This window comes from Salmo salar, chromosome ssa01, assembly GCF_905237065.1.
Source record: "Salmo salar chromosome ssa01, Ssal_v3.1, whole genome shotgun sequence".
In the NCBI taxonomy this organism is placed as follows: domain Eukaryota; kingdom Metazoa; phylum Chordata; class Actinopteri; order Salmoniformes; family Salmonidae; genus Salmo; species Salmo salar.
The window spans coordinates 23,005,523-23,022,874 of NC_059442.1; the positions used below are offsets into that span (position 1 = coordinate 23,005,523).

At 45.2% G+C, this 17,352-nt stretch overlaps 1 protein-coding gene across 8 annotated transcripts in view; it reads left to right on the plus strand.

Moving 5' to 3' along the window:
* Positions 1-17,016, plus strand: part of LOC106577869 (ral GTPase-activating protein subunit alpha-2) — a 214,124-nt gene extending 197,108 nt beyond the window's left edge. For 4 of the 8 annotated variants that reach the window (XM_014156319.2, XM_014156639.2, XM_014156565.2 and 1 more), the window contains 2 exons: positions 5,284-5,408; positions 14,233-17,016. In XM_014156319.2, the coding sequence (XP_014011794.2) occupies positions 5,284-5,408; positions 14,233-14,387 (280 nt within the window). In that variant the 3' untranslated portion in view covers positions 14,388-17,016. Of the gene's footprint in view, positions 1-5,283; positions 10,339-14,232 lie in introns of all 8 variants that reach the window. The other 4 variants (XM_014156423.2, XR_006769182.1, XM_014156501.2 and 1 more) reach the window with 4 other exon arrangements.
* The last annotated feature ends 336 nt before the right edge of the window (positions 17,017-17,352 follow it).

The following is a 17,352-nucleotide window of genomic DNA, read 5'->3' on the forward strand; positions in this document are numbered from 1 at the left end:
GTTTCCAATCTCGTCTGACTGAAGAGGTTTTTCAGTTGCTCACACAGCGTTCTGACACGCTTCATGGAAATGACATTCTCACTCCTCTCCTCTCTCTAATGGGAGGGAATGTGCAGCCGCTTGGAACTTGGGGGAATATTGGGAGATTTCTAAAGTGCTTCACTGGAAGCCTCCCAACCGCACTTTTTACTTTACAGTTCAAATGTCAAATGACAGTTATTCTACGGATGACTAGTATTGCGTTGATATAGAGGAAACATATCAGTGTTTTCATCCTGCCAAGCTTCTTGTAATATAGCCTAATTGTTTTGAGTGCCAAAGTTGCTAGCCAGAGACACAACCAGAGTCATACATAAGGAAGGCTCTAAATTAAAAATAAATAATTGGTAACAAAAATTTAAGGAGCACAAGAAAAAAAATAGTTTTCATTGAGTGAGATATGGCCTACGTTGGGCCTATGTGAATCCTATAATTACTTTTGAAGCACATCTCCTGATCAAGATATACATTTCCCTTCCATTCTGTGCCGCCAAGTGTTTGCATATACTGGTAAAGTTACCAGGTTATTAGTAGGGCTGCACGATATGCGCAAAACATGTAATTGCTATTTTTCAACCAAATATTGCGATTTGACTTGCGATATAGAACACAATATTTGGGTGAACTGTTGGAATCATATCAATGGAATGGTGGTGTTTGGAATGAAAACAAATTAAAAAGCCAGGTAGGAGTTCTGACAGGGTAGAACCAAAGTGTTAGTCAGTGTTTTCCAGGGCAGCATTTGAATAATGTTACAGAACATGCCGTTGCACAAACAACATGCTGATCTACACCACCGCTGGTAGCAATGAGCTAATGCTTGCATTAGATCTATGGCATTTAGCTAGCAAGTTAGCGATTAGGATTAGAAATGAGCGTTATTTTATATGGAAGTCCAGTACAGAAGTCCAGAAAGGACATATGAATAAATTCCTTTGTCATGTCGAGATCACAACTTATTTATCTCATGATCACGACATAATAAAAGTTGTTTTGTCGAGATCACAAGATGATTCTCTCATGACATAACAAAGTTGTTTTGTCAAGATCACAAGATAAACTCTATAAATAGGAGTGTGGATGTATTGATGACAGATTGACAGTATGGCTGTGGCACGGTGGATCAGCGCATACGTTTTTATTGATTGCTACACTAAGGGATGGTACATTTCATGCTAACATCATGCTTTCATTTGTGTTTGGAGCTCATTACCAGTTTATAAATTAGAATGTTAGCAAGCTAAATGTCCCTTACCTTGAGCTAAAAACTCATGGGGCATATAATCCCTCATGGGGCATTTAAACCCTGAGCGATGCCTGACAGGCAGCACTGTCTCCCCGTCTGTGTGCCACAATCAAAACCACAGCCAATCGCATGCAAGAAACAATGCAGCGAGTCGAGAGAGTGAGCTAGCTAGCTAGCTAGGTAGTCTTGTTTGCGAGCTAGCTTGTTATCTGCGCTGGTTGTTAGCTTGCATAGCTAATATGTATATAATTGTAAGGGACACTTCATGTTTTATGGATCATGTTTACATTTACGGAGTGGATGAGCTCCATTCCCGACAGGTTGATCATTCAATTCCAGCTTCAGAGTTCGATCACATTCATAGCAACCTCAGAGGCTGACAAGTCAGGATGCTGCCTGTAGGCTGTCTGCAAGGTGCCTTACATAGCCTCTGAGGCTACTATTGAATATGATCAGCCTACCAGGAATGGAGCTCACCCACTTTGGATTCTATGCATCAGCATATAAAGCGCTAACAGCTCTTCTGCCTGCAATGAGCTTTACCTATGAAACAGCCTATAAGGAAGCATCCTGACAGCAGCCTCTGAGGCTGAAATTGAATCTTATTAGCCTGTCAGGAATGGAGCTTACTCACTGTAAATTGTAATATTATCCACAAGACATGAAGTGTCCCTCATAATTATATATCAGTTATGGAAGCTAACAACCAGCATAGATAACAAGCTAGATATCTAGCTAACTAGCTAGCTCCCAAGACTAGCCAAATTAGGTGTGTTCCCTGCATGCTATTGGCTGTGGTCTTGGGGGCGGCACGCAGCCTGGGAGACCACTGCTGCCTGTCAGGCATCGTTCAGGGCTTAAAAGGCCCCGCATTGCGATCAACGCAGCCACAGGGCTCCTTGATGAAGTGGTTATCGTGTATCTGAATAAATTAATGTATGATGCGTGATACTTTTCATTATCTCGTGATCTCGACAAAGCAACTTTTGTTATGTAGTGATCATGAGATAAATAAATTGTGATCTTGACATAAAGAGGGAACTCTTTTTTTTAAAATTCATATGTCCTCTCTAGATTTCCGTACTCTGGACTTACGTATGAATTGACTGCATGCTGAGAGAATAAACAACGTGTATGAACTGTGTGCTGCCTGCTCGAGTGAAAGGGTCTGGACTTGGTGTGCGTTGCCAGGGAACTGGAAACAAGCAGTGTGTTGCGGTGAAATATTGTTACTCAGTACATTTTTTTCTTGAATTTTCTTTTAGTCGCACTGGTGCACTCAAAATAAAACTCCAGGTTGCACAGAATATTTTGTTGCATATGCAACCAAATTGGTCGCACTTTAGAGCGACCTGAGAGCATAATTCCCAAACGAATATGTGGAGGGAGAGAGAGTTTTGCCACCCAGGGAGAAGTCCGTAGGTTTGGCGAAGTCGACATGGATATGCTTTTTGCATCATTGTCCTGGACATGTCCCTTGATTGAATTACTTGGTGCCAGGCAGGCAGGAGCAGCCTTGGTGTATATGCAGCAGGGGAACATGCTGTACCTAGCTTAGAGTCATTAGAGACAAACCCAACGACGGAGGGAGGGGACAACCATAAAAATAGAATCACTAATTTCATTTCTATGGGGACAACGTTACCACTCACATTGTATATTAGCTGTGCTAGGGAATACTCTGCTACAATTTTAAAATCAACAGAAGCCACACATTTGCTGATTGCAGTCAATCGGTTCTCCCTCCATCTCTCTCCTGATCTCTCTTTCCCTTCCTCCATCTCCGTTGGATGGCGTGGGTAGGGGAAGCGTCAGCGTCCAAGGTGGAGGAGAAGCGTGTGTCAGAGGAGAGTGGACGGCCACCCCAGCTGGAGTCAATATTTGCTTTAGGAATCTCAATAACAGGCCACAGTCATCTGCATCTCTGATAATGGACAGCCATATGGCTCTGTTGACCCAGTGGACTAGGGTTCTCTCTTTCCCCCCTCTCTCTTTCCTTTTCTCTTGCCTCTCTTCTGTCTCGTTCTCCCCCCTCTTTTCTCTCTGCTCTCTCTCTCGTTGTCCTCCCCCATCTCTCTCTATCTCTACTATAAACGCAACATGCAACAATTTCATTGATTTTACTTAGTTACAGTTCATATGAGGAAATCGGTTAATTAAAATACATTCATTAGGCCCTAATCTATGGATTTCACATGACTGGGAATACAGATATGCATCTGTTGGTCAAATATATATTTTTAAAAGGACTCGCAATGGGCCTCAGGATCTCCTCATGGTGTTCTTGTGCATTCAAGGAGGCGGCTTATGGTAGAGAAATTATCATAAGATTCTCTGGCAACAGCTCTGGTGGACATTCCTGCAGTCAGCATGACAATGTGCAATTACAAAATTGCACATTTTAGAGTGGCCCTTTTATTGTCCCCAGCACAAGGTGCACCTGTGTAATGATCATGCCGTTTAGTCCGCTTCTTGATATGCCTCACCTGTTAGGTGGATGGATTATCTTGGCAATGGAGAAAAGCTCACTTACATGGATGTAAACAAATTTGTGCACAGCATTTGAGAGAAATAAGCTTTTTGTGCATATGGAACATTTCTGGGATATTTTATTTCAGCCCATGAAACATGGGATCAACACTTTACATGTTGCGTTTATATTTTTGTTCAATGTACATTCATAAAACCCGTTATATGACCTGCACATTGTGCTGTGACCTGGGTTGCCATGGCAGCCCAGCATGTGATGTCCCCACTCCTGGTTGAGTTAGCTGCATCTGGAGGCAGGGAGAAGATGACAGTGCAGCCTCACTGGCATCCTCACCCACAGGTCAGGTGATCTTAACCCATGTTCGTGTGTTGCCTGTATTCCATGGGTTTAAGCTTCCTGGTTTCAGCAAGACTGTTCTCTCTCCCGCTCTTTCTGTCTTCCTCCCTCTCTTCCTCCATCCCGCTCTCCCTCCCTCCGTGTGGTGAGCAGCTTGCCTGTCCTCAGGCTGCCCTAGGCTCAGGTGCCTGTCAGCCTCAGTTTGAAACGGCTCCCTTTCAGCTATTCGTCATGCCTGTCTCAACCCCTGCTGTGCCAGCATGTGCCCAGTCCATTCCATCTTAGCGCATCCAGTCCATTTTAGCCAACCAAACTTAGTCCAGCACAGCGCATACACATTCCCAGTAAAGCCCACTTCCAGTCCCAACCCATCTTCTCTCCACTGTTCTACCAGAGGGGCCTTAGCAACAACCTCACCACAGGCAGCAGTCCCTTAATGAGAGGGGAATGGCCCAGTGGGTTCCTGGAGTGGGGGCTAGAGTGGGGGCTATAGTAAAGGCCTGTTTGGGTCCATTCTTGACTGGCAATTTGATAGGTGCAGTCATCAAGAAGGCAGAAAGAGACAGCTAGCATAGTTAGTGTGGCAGGAAATTTGATCCCTTTCTGTTATTCTCAATGTTCTAACCTGACTGACTATCAAATTACAGTACTTTTGTTTTTAGGTCAGTGCCTGTCCAGTTTTGTTTTGGTCGGTTTGTTTTTATTTATCCAGCACCAGGCTCCCAGATTGCTCTACCTGCTTGGCACTCTGAATTTCAAATGTCTCAAATTTTCCCCCTGTCGGGTAGGAGGAATGGAGGTAGGGATGGATGTCTGAGAGCGTCTGTCTGCCTCCAGCAGGGGTTCTGTTCGAGCACCCAGGAATGGGCCCTGGCAAGGAGAGGCAAGGGGAGCGTCACGCCTGTAGTGTGTTTATTTGGTGACTGCTTTCCCATTTGTGGCTGTGTGGCCAGGCTGATTGTCCTCTGCCTGCTACAGTGGTCTGGTTATTACTACTCCTCTGTCCACTGATGCTGCCTTTGTCTCGGTCTTTCTTATGTGGCTTCTTCATGTGTTGATGTTTTGTCTCAATTTACTTTTTCCATTGAGGGTTTTTATTAGTTTCATTGGGCTGTAAGTCAGCCTTTTTCTATGTCTCTTCCTCTGTGGTTTTCCTTAACCCTGGCCCCAGCTATGAGGAGCGTGCGCTTTACCTGGAGGCCATCGTACAGAACCACCGGGAGGTCATGACCTTTGAGGACTTTGCCTCGCAGGTCTTCTCCCCTTCAACCAGCTACTACCCAATGAGTGGGACAGGTCAGAATCCTACTCTGCTCCTCCACTTCCTCCACAGCAGCACACCTGTTAGCCCTCCTCTTCAGACCCCTCCATCTCTGTGTCCTGGTCCTTGTCTCCTCACACCCACACTCTGATGAATATCAAAGGTACCAGGGCCAAGCTCTCTCCACACTGTCTGAGCAGCAGCATCAAAGACTTTACCGTGGCTCAACAACTTAGTCAGGCCCTGCTCCTTGTCTCTCCGTGTTCTGTTTCATCTCACCCCCCCCTCTGTTTTTATCTCCCCCTCTCATTTAATTAGCCCGACAGAAATATACATGATGTGACATGATTGAATGTGGGTTAAGCCCGGTGTATGTGATCAGTCCTCTTATCAGAGCATCCATCCCTGTACCAGAGATATGCAGTCTGCTAAACACTGGGTTCACACTGCTGTCCCCCAGAGGTCAGGAAGAGGGGAGACTGAGGGGGACTTCATTAAACAATGTCTCCTCTTCCTGTCCTGGCTTGGCCTAGATCTGATGGGTCTATAACGACAACAACACCGCTAACATCCAATCAGTGCAGCAATGCTCTCATGCACTGATGCAATTGGAAACCTGTGTTCTTTTATTGTCATAACTGGAAACTGAATCTGTTATTGTGTGTGTCTTGGCTACATGCGTACGAACATGTCTCTGTGTGTGTATACATGCGTGTATGTTGTGTCTTTACGTGCGTGTATGTGTTGTCCAGATTTCAGCGAGCAGCCCCAGGAAGGCAGACTGGGAGAGGCAGGAGGTAGTCTGCTCTATTAACGTAATTACAGTCAACTCCCTTTACTGCAGAGGTGGAGAAAAAAAAGACCTATATTGACCTTTCATCAACCATAATACTAAACAGGGAGTATTCTGTAGGGAGAGGGGAACAGGGAGAGAGGGGATGAGAGAAAGGGGAGAGAGAGGAAATGGGAGAGAAAATCTTGTAATTACCCAGTGTGGGGCATTCATCTGTTCTCTGCTGGTGTGTTATTTCAACATTGGGATTTTTTTGTAGTGGAGTAGGAGAAGGATAGCTGGTTGGGCTGACTGAGTCCTCTTTGTGATTATGGGATCATAGGTTAGTCTGGCCAGACAATAAATGACTATTTTCTCTTATTGTTAAATGAGGATTGGTTTCACAGCGTGGTGCATCAGCTGTGTCTGATGAGAGCAGACATAACAACAAGACTTACTTTAACCAGCCTCTTTAATCCTGTGGAAATTAATTTGGAACATCTATACAAATTGATGAATATACAAATAGATGGGCAAACATTATTTTTGGGCAATTGCTTCTGTTGGTCTGTCTGTAAAAGTGAGTGAGTGAGTGAGTGAGTGAGTGAGTGAGTGAGTGAGTGAGTGAGTGAGTGAGTGAGTGAGTGAGTGAGTGAGTGAGTGAGTGAGTGAGTGAGTGAGTGAGTGAGTGAGTGAGGACGTGTTATTTTGTCCACCGTGGGTTTGGAATCAGCTGGTCCTCTATATCAACTGTTTCTATCCACAGCACCACACCACAGAGATGCAGGGCAATTTCAGGAATCACTCTAGGTCTGCATGCAGACTTCACCTGGCAATCTTCTAAACAAGGGGGAGGTTAAATCCTAGTACACACAGATACAGGTGCTCACAGCTTCTTCCAGGCATTTTTCTGAGAAGTGGTTCTTCTTATTTTTTGAAATGTCTTTTTTGTCAACATGTTTTCCTGTATTTACAGCGGCCGTGTGGATAGTGTACAATACATTTATGTTCATGTACATCCTCTAATATATAGTCTGTTTATGTCCTGTGTATGGTTCTATGCATCAACACATGGCCATTGATATATAATCACAGAAGGCTGCTTAGTTTTGTCCCTTTGTTGTGTCTGTGACCTCAGACTTAAAAAGCTGCTCTCATTGTCACCCTTCTCAGATGTGCTGGTGTCTAGTAATACAGTGATTGGCTGTTGCCCTCTCATGTGTCTTTGTCATGCCTGTGTCTCATGTTCCATATGCTGCTGCAGTGTGAGTGTGTGTGTGTGCTTGTCAATACCCCTGCTTAGGTTCATTGCTCCACTAACATGTCATCCATGACGTGCAGCGTGCCGGCGTTGGCCGGGGATGGTTTGGGACATGGAGTACCCTTGGGCCAAGCTGGACTGTAAGACTTCTGCCTGTTTCCTCTACTAGGCATGATGCCCATTGCCCACCCTCCACCTTAACCTGACCTTCACCTTTGATCCCACAGCTACACCATCTCAGTAACCATCAATCATACTAACCTGCACCCCGACCCCGGACACTTCTAATATCCCACTTCCTCCTGCATGAGTCATCTCTAACCTACAGTAGATTATCCCCATCCTCACCACTGTGGCTCTGCTGTGTGACTGGAGCGTTTGCTCTGTGTGTCTACTGTCTGAGTTGTTTATGTGGTTTGAGTGTTTGTTCACACTGACATATTGACATGTTGAAGTTTCTTTTTTTGGGCCGGGGGGTTGGACTCAGTCGGGGTCTCAAATTACTGTAGAGAGTAAGAATAGCAGAATACACAAGGTGCAATTTGGAAATGTGGTTGTGCATCAGCAGTTTGTCAGTCACTCAATTAGCCCATGTCAGTAAAAAATGTTTAGATTGGTAAGTTATTATAGCGGCTTAGTAAACTTAGGAATCATGGTCGAATTCCCGGCCTAGGGCCCCCATTTCAATTTTGTTAGTCAGTCTCACTCAGATATCATATTAAAACCTGCAAACATTTCTCTTCACCCTATGGAAAAATGTGTAGAATTGCAGGTAATTAGCTGTAAAATAGCAAATTGTCCTGTCCGCCCCATGGCATAACGAGTAGAATTGCATGAAATGAGTTCTAATTTTGCAACATTTTGTCTACGCACCATGGGAAAATGTGTAGAATTGCACAATTTAACTCTAAAATGTAGAAATGTTCTTTCCACTGTCAAGAGGGGGGCTGCTTAAATCATATCAAATTCCTTATATTAAGCCAACCAGACAAAGATTTTCTTGTTTTCTTAATTTACGGATAGCCGTAGGCACACTCCAACACTCAGACATAATTTACAAACAAAGCATTTGTGTTTAGTAAGTCCACCATATCAGAGGAAGTAGGGATGACCTTGATAAGTGCATGAATGTGACCATCTTGATAAGTGTGTGAATGGGACCATTTTCTTGTCCTGCTAAGCATTCAAAATGTGATGAGTACTTTTGGGTGTCAGGGACATGTATGGAGTAAAAAGTCCATCATTTTCTTTAGGAATGTACTGGAGTAAATGTAAAAGTTGTCAAAAATATAAATTGTAATGTACAGATGCTTAAAAACACTACTTAAGTAGTACATTCAATTATTTTTACTTAAGTACTTTACACCACTGCGCGCGTTGGTACGCAGACCCACGAGCAACTGCGGCCCCTCCATGAGTTCAGTTTTTTTGTGGCCCCCACCCCCATCAAAGATGTCCATCCCTGGGTTAAATGAACGTAGCTATAAGAGCCAAGTCAACAATGATTCTCGCTCTTCAAATCTTTCAATGTATCCAGACAGTCCGTGGGACTGAAGAGCTCTCAGCAACCCCCCCAGACAGGCCTCCTTCTCTCACCCTAAACCACTCTGAGACAACAGCTCTTCACCTGCTCAGCATACCGCTACAGCTTCATCTGATGGCAACAGAAGACCCTCTAACTTTTACTATGTGTCAACTAGTCAAGGAGCTGCCAGGCACACTGGTTTAAATGACTGTTGACGTCTACTCTACTGTGGAGCAGACTGTTGACGTCTACTCTACCGTGGAGCAGACTGTTGACGTCTACTCTACCGTGGAGCAGACTGTTGACGTCTACTCTACCGTGGAGCAGACTGTTGACGTCTACTCTACCGTGGAGCAGACTGTTGACGTCTACTCTACCGTGGAGCAGACTGTTGACGTCTACTCTACCGTGGAGCAGACTGTTGACGTCTACTCTACTGTGGAGCAGACTGTTGACGTCTACTCTACTGTGGAGCAGACTGTTGACGTCTACTCTACTGTGGAGCAGACTGTCGACGTCTACTCTACTGTGGAGCAGACTGTCGACGTCTACTCTACTGTGGAGCAGACTGTCGACGTCTACTCTACTGTGGAGCAGACTGTCGACGTTTACTCTACCGTGGAGCAGACTGTTGACGTCTACTCTACCGTGGAGCAGACTGTTGACGTCTACTCTACCGTGGAGCAGACTGTCGACGTTTACTCTACTGTGGAGCAGACTGTCGACGTCTACTCTACTGTGGAGCAGACTGTCGACGTCTACTCTACTGTGGAGCAGACTGTCGACGTCTACTCTACTGTGGAGCAGACTGTCGACGTCTACTCTACTGTGGAGCAGACTGTCGATGTCTACTCTGGAGAAACCTGTGCCTGTATTGGTGTTGCACACAATTTTGTCTATAATGTTTTGTTACATTTTACTGGTCTCGTTATCTCATGATGTTGAACTGGTTGAGAAGCGTTTCTGATAATCCAGTCAGTTCCTGCTCTATGATCTGTCCAACATATACACATTTTATAATAAGCAGTCATACCAACCTATGTGATGTCAAGTTACAGAAATCATTTACCCATTTGATTATTGGCTGGACAGATTTTTAAGGGCATGGAACAAACTCAAACCAACTTTCAAGAGGCCCTCTAGCTTTCTGAAAATTGTCCCTGTCTCTTAACATATTAAATGCTTTATGTCTTGTATGACTTTGATCCTCACAGTGATAATAAACAACAACATACCACCACACAGGCTTTCTGAATGTCGCCCTCATCTCCCTTCCCTAGTACCCTCCCTGACTGACTGTCTACAGCAAGGCTGTGTTGTGTGACTTTGTCTTAATGTGACGCTCTACTGTCTGTTTTTCTTTTAGATGAAACAATGTTAAAGGTGTCATTGCGGTAATTGAAGAAGGTAAGCCCCGAGCACCGACCAGAAGCTCGTGTGTCACCACAAGGCCTCGCTCTCCCGTTGACTCATCCTCTCTGGTTTCTCCTTTATTTGGTACTAACATGCTTTATTTACCCACCTACCTACCGCTTTATGAAGGACGGTCGATATAACGCTGTATGGGGTGGTGATATAACGCTGTATGGGCTGGTGATATAACGCTGTATGGGCTGGTGATATAACGCTGTATGGGGTGGTGGTATAACGCTGTATGGGGTGGTGATATAACGCTGTATGGGCTGGTGATATAACGCTGTATGGGGTGGTGATATAACGCTGTACGGGGTGGTGGTATAACGCTGTATGGGGTGGTGGTATAACGCTGTACGGGTGGTGATATACGCTGTATGGGCTGGTGATATAACGCTGTACGGGCTGGTGATATAACGCTGTATGGGCTGGTGATATAACGCTGTATGGGCTGGTGGTATAATGCTGTACGGGGTGGTGGTATAACGCTGTACGGGGTGGTGGTATAACGCTGTATGGGCTGGTGATATAACGCTGTATGGGCTGGTGATATAACGCTGTATGGGCTGGTGATATAACGCTGTATGGGGTGGTGGTATAACGCTGTATGGGGTGGTGATATAACGCTGTATGGGCTGGTGATATAACGCTGTATGGGGTGGTGATATAACGCTGTACGGGGTGGTGGTATAACGCTGTACGGGGTGGTGGTATAACGCTGTACGGGCTGGTGATATAACGCTGTACGGGCTGGTGATATAACGCTGTACGGGCTGGTGATATAACGCTGTACGGGCTGGTGATATAACGCTGTACGGGCTGGTGATATAACGCTGTACGGGCTGGTGGTATAACGCTGTATGGGGTGGTGATATAACGCTGTATGGGGTGGTGGTATAACGCTGTATGGGCTGGTGGTATAACGCTGTACGGGGTGGTGGTATAACGCTGTACGGGGTGGTGGTATAACGCTGTACGGGGTGGTGGTATAACGCTGTACGGGCTGGTGGTATAACGCTGTACGGGCTGGTGGTATAACGCTGTACGGGGTGGTGGTATAACGCTGTACGGGGTGGTGGTATAACGCTGTACGGGCTGGTGATATAACGCTGTACGGGCTGGTGGTATAACGCTGTATGGGGTGGTGGTATAACGCTGTACGGGGTGGTGGTATAACGCTGTACGGGGTGGTGGTATAACGCTGTACGGGGTGGTGATATAACGCTGTACGGGGTGGTGATATAACGCTGTACGGGGTGGTGGTATAACGCTGTACGGGCTGGTGGTATAACGCTGTACGAGCTGGTGGTATAACGCTGTACGGGGTGGTGATATAACGCTGTACGGGCTGGTGATATAACGCTGTACGGGCTGGTGGTATAACGCTGTACGGGGTGGTGATATAACGCTGTACGGGGTGGTGATATAACGCTGTACGGGGTGGTGATATAACGCTGTACGGGGTGGTGATATAACGCTGTACGGGCTGGTGATATAACGCTGTACGGGGTGGTGGTATAACGCTGTACGGGGTGGTGATATAACGCTGTACGGGCTGGTGATATAACGCTGTACGGGCTGGTGGTATAACGCTGTACGGGCTGGTGGTATAACGCTGTACGGGGTGGTGGTATAACGCTGTATGGGGTGGTGGTATAACGCTGTATGGGGTGGTGGTATAACGCTTTATGAAGTGGTGGTATAACGCTGTATGGGCTGGTGGTATAACGCTGTATGGGGTGGTGGTATAACGCTGTATGGGGTGGTGGTGTAACGCTGTACAGGGTGGTGATATAACGCTGTATGGGCTGGTGGTATAATGCTGTACAAGGGTTGTATTCTCTGTTTAGCCAGCCTGGTAATTGCGAGTGATGCTGCACGGTTCGGACAATTAGCACCCGACTAAGTAGCAGCATGAGCAATATGGACACACTTCTTTCTGCTTGTGCTTCTGCATGTCACGCCACGCGCCTTTGTCTTTATCTCCCCAGCGGTATCTTCCTTTATCTTTGTCCTTTTTTCTCCTCTTCACTCCTGTCCGAGTGTGGCTGTTGGCCTGGGGGCAGAGTGTGACATTAACACCTGCCGTACTGGAAGAAAACAGCTTTGTCATTGAAGCTTTGTTTGAATTGCTGCAGGGGACCAATGGGGATGAGGCCCATTTACTCCCTTTTGTTTTTTTTCACCGTCTCTCTCTCTATCCCCTCCGTCTCCCCTCCCCTCTGTCGCCTCTCCCTTCTCTCTCTCTTTCTCCCCTCTCTCGCGCTTCTCTCTTTCTCGTTCTCTCACCTCACACTCTGAGTATGAAAGGATCTCAAATGAGAGGCAGGGTGTGCAGGTCTCTGCCACACCATGGCCTCTGTCAGTCAAGCTGTTTAGGGGGAGCTCAGAGTGGAATGAACTTGCGTTATGATTTACCAGCCAGTCACCGCCAACTCAATTTTTGGGAGATTTTGTTTCACCCTAGTAACTAATTGTGAATGTTTAATTTTAATATTCAACTTAAATTGGTGTAATTTCCACATATGATATATGCATCCCAAAGTGTTGCAATTTAAAACATGTGTATTGTCATTGTTTAGTGGGTATTGTACCGAGCCCTCTGTCGATAGACGTGTCTGTTGCATGGGTGGGTGCTAGGCAGCATACTGGGGGGGCTAGTAAATATAAGGTCTGTGTGGGCATTTATCTGAGAGGGTTATCTGTGGCCCAGATGCCCACTCCCCAGCTACCCTGCCCTGCCCCTCTCCATCACGCCACTACTATTCAAGAGGGTGGGGCTTGACAGGGCCAGTGGGGAAGTTGTTTGTTCTAGTGGTGGAATAGTCGAAGTGCAAGGTAGTGGAATTCTGGAGTTAGACTGTGCTTGTAGGATTGGACTTGGGTTAGGCCTGCCCACACGTTTACTCACAGCCCTCCTCTGTTCTATTCATATGCATAATGAAGATAAACAAACACACACACACACACACACACAGCCTTAACCCTCCCCTCCCCCTCTGAATGAGTGGAAGTCAGCGATGCTTGTGTCCACTGGGCTGGGTGTCTGTTACTGCAGCCATCTGCTGTCCCTTTTAGCTAAAGGAACTTGAGATGCTTCAGAGAAAGAAAATAAGCAACCAGGTGCCATCTTGAAAATAAGCAACCAGGTGCCATCTTAACATAGTAGGAAAGTTGTTTAAACTCGATGCATCGCAAAGATGGGGGTTGGGGAGGAGAGAGGAGGGGGTGTGAACAAAATATATTTGCTCTTTCTGGCTTTTCCCCCTCTCTTATCATTGATTGTTTCTTTGGGATCCACAATGTTTAACAAAGGACACGCTCCACATGTTCATGACATGCCTGTCCAGGTTAACATGATATTCAGTTTTTTTCTGTTACAATACATTTCAAGTGTTGAAAAATCTATCTTCTTTATGCTGAACAACAAAGATAATTTTATTCTTAGAACCACATGGCTTAAAATAGATGTTCTCTTTGTCCCGCTCATGCAAGCATGTGCCCTCCCAAATACATATTCAGCATCTCTCACTTAGCAGCCTCTAGTCAGCCAAGGCATGTGATGAAGACATGTTCACATTAAATCTGTATGTGTATGCTGCTTGATCTAGTCCCACACGTGTCACTTTTAAAACAGTGATGAACTCAAGGGTCAAGTGGATCAATTTGTACACCTGTTCTGTTTTTGGTATTTTAAATTCGACCCTAGAGCGAGTAAGCGGTTTGGGGTGCCGGGGGTGCGTTCACGTGCATGGCAGTCAGAGCATGTTGGAGTATGCCACGTCTTAACAGCCCCATGTAAGCCTGCCACGTCTCACTACTTCTTTCTATCTCTCCCCCTCTATCCCCTCTTTATCCCTGCCTCGCTTTCATCCTCTCTCTCTCCAGGCTCCCTCAGTGGCAGCACGAGTGCTGAGCTCAGTGTTTCCGTAGGAACGGACCATGTGGACCAGGTCTCTCCCACGATGCCCCGTGCCACAAAGAACAGAGTTTCCGGAAAACTCCGCCGATCAGCCAGCGCCATAAGCAAATCCTCCAACTGAGCTCTCTCGCCCGACCCACCCCCAAAACCTCCCGTTTGGCCTTCACTACCGGTCCTGTTTTAAACCATCATACTGACCCCTTATGACTGCAGTTTGGGGGTGTGCTTTGTTTGTTTGTTTTGTTTTGTGTGTGTCGTTTAAACATTTAACTGGAGCATATTGCACATTTTAATTTGTGGCAATTATTGATTCTTTGATACATTTCCAATTGTTTTGCTGTCGAACTGCATATTTGAGATGAAGCTATTGACGTTTTTTCCAATGTGGCTGCACTTTGTTTTTGAAGAATCAATGGTTCTTTTCTAATTTATTACTGATAAATGGCACTACTCAGTACAGTGATAAAACGAGGTATGTATAGCCAGGGACTGGAGTGAAAGATCATGTTAGGAGACTTGAAGTCCACCTATCATGAACATTTCCATATTGTTTTTTCATGCCACAGCTGTTGAGCGGGTAGTTGACAGTGCTGTAGAGGAAAACTCTAAGAGGCTGAACTTCTAGAGAAATGGGAGACTGTTTTAGATTGTATTCTTGTGAAGAGAAGCAGCCGTGCATATATAGTTAATATATACTGTAATAAAACATTTCTTATCGTCCACATGCATTTTGATATGTCTGCCTTTTTGGTTTTCTCATTGACCCCCCCCCCGTGATCCTGCTGTGTGAAACACTGATGATAGTCTTGCAATGCTGTTGACAGGATAGGATTATTTTTAAGGGTGGTGTTGTGTTGTTTGGTTTGTTGTTTTATCCTGGGTCTTGAGCCATGGAAGCCTGTCTGTCTGCCTGGGTCATACTCATCCTCTTGTTGTGGAGAGGAGGAAGGACTGCGTCATAGGAGGTGCTGCTCTAGCATAATGCTGCACCGTACCACACACTTCCTGGTTATGGAGTGCTGTGAGTGTGTGCAGTAGGAGTCTGTTTTTAATAGTTATGAACCTGGAGTGGACAATCAATGATGTCTTTCCAACCCGAGGTGAATCGAAGCTTGTTTTTGTTTTTCTATCTTTCTGTCCTTTTTAAATGGATTGCGATGGATTTTGTCGTGCTTTGATTTATGCAACTCTGCTGGAAATGAGAAAAAACTGCATTTGTAATTGGTTAGTGATGTTAACCTGTGTAGGATTGTTTAACCTGGGTTCATAACCTGTAATCCAATAAGTTCCATCTGTCTCTTCCTCTGCTATAATTTTCTTGTTGTCTTGTAAAGCTATACATATGACATTCCAATGTCCCTACAGATGATCTTTTGCACTCACTGTCATTGACAAACTAGCAAAGAAAAGTTTTTTTCTCTTTATTCATGGATGTGAATTGCGTAACATTTTATTTTATGTGTTTGTTTCAGTGTGTGAGAGCATGCAAAGTCATATTTGAAGACTTATTTTGCTGTTGTGTTGTATAATGTATACATGTGCTGTTTAGAGGAAGAAGTCGCCGGAGCCTCAGGTGAATCTTAACTCCATGCACTTGTGTGTGTTTCTGAAGGAGCAGTGCCTGTGTAATGTCTGTCCACCAATATCCATTCCTAGACCCCACCACTGTTAGACATCATTTGATTTATTTTGTTTTTCTTCATTCTAAGAAGCAAACCGTGGACAGCTAGCTTTGCCTTCCTGTCTCACATCTCTGTTAACTAGAGGGAAAGTGTCGTCGTCGTCCCCCACCATTTGACTGTAAAGGTCAATTTCTTGTCCTAGTCCTCACAAGCGTTTTATATGAACAGATTGACTGGGTTTGGCCCACTTTGTTTAGTCTATTTGAGGAGGTTCTCTTTTCTCTCGGAATTGGAAACAAATGCCACCTCCTCTTTCCCATGATGCACCATGAGTAACCTCATGAGGCCGGTGGGGGCTGGGGAGTTAGAAGGCATACCAGCGCTGAGCTCTGGCGACCCTCCTAGCAACAGGCAGGTTGGCTCTGTGCTACCCACGCCCCCTCCTCCTCCCACCCAAACCTGCCACTTTAGGTTGCCATGGAAGCCAGGTGTTACATACACATGATGGAAGGCTCTACCCGAGCTGCAACACTGTCCCTGTCTGTTGCACTACTTTACCATACCTGTACATCTCCTTTTTCTTTCATTTTGTTCTCTAGTTTTTTTGTGTCTTTCTTTCCCAAGCACTGATTAATAATATAGGAGGCACGAATGTCGAGTTTGTTCAGAGAGAATGAAGTCCGTTTTGTGCAAATACTGACCTGAGTCACATCAATGCTCTCACTTTCCCAATGTAAAGAACTACCCAGATCTTTTTACTGATCTTCTTATGTAGTTTAGATTGTAGATTTGATATTGTGGATGGGATCCCTGTTATATATGGGAGAATATGGGCCTACGGTGTTGTTTGGACCAGGGTAAGGATTGTGTCTTACTCAGACTGGTTCAACTCATGTAAAGCAACAGATTTAGTGTCAATTCTAGATTTTGGTTTAGGAATCCTGTACATTGTGTCAAATTGAGGGCTCCAGTCCTTATGAATATACATATATTAATGCCTGTAATATAATGTTTGTATAAGAGGAAGAGTACGATTTCATCATTACTTGTTAACATATCAAACTGTTTTTAATGGCAGAAGTCATGCTATCTTTATTAGAAATGTTTCATTAAATCAATTTGAAGTTCTCCATGTTCTCTGTGTGGTTTGTTTGGGTCTATTGATTTGAATAGCAGTGGAGCAGAAGTAGATTTCCTTTAAACTGTCGTTACAGAGATGGGCACTTACCTAACCATGTTATAGTAATGCTAGCCTAATATAGCAGGCCTAGAAAGACACCTAAGCAGAGTTCTCACTTCTGTTTTTCGGGGTTTTGATGGGGTGGGGGGGGTGACATAATAGTGCTGTTGTTTTTTTACCCTGGCCCAGCAGCAGCAGGGGTAACCTGACCCCCTCCCATCTGTCCCCCTGCTGCTCTGGGAGGGGAGGAGGTTGGGATAATGGGAACTCACCGGAAGGTACAA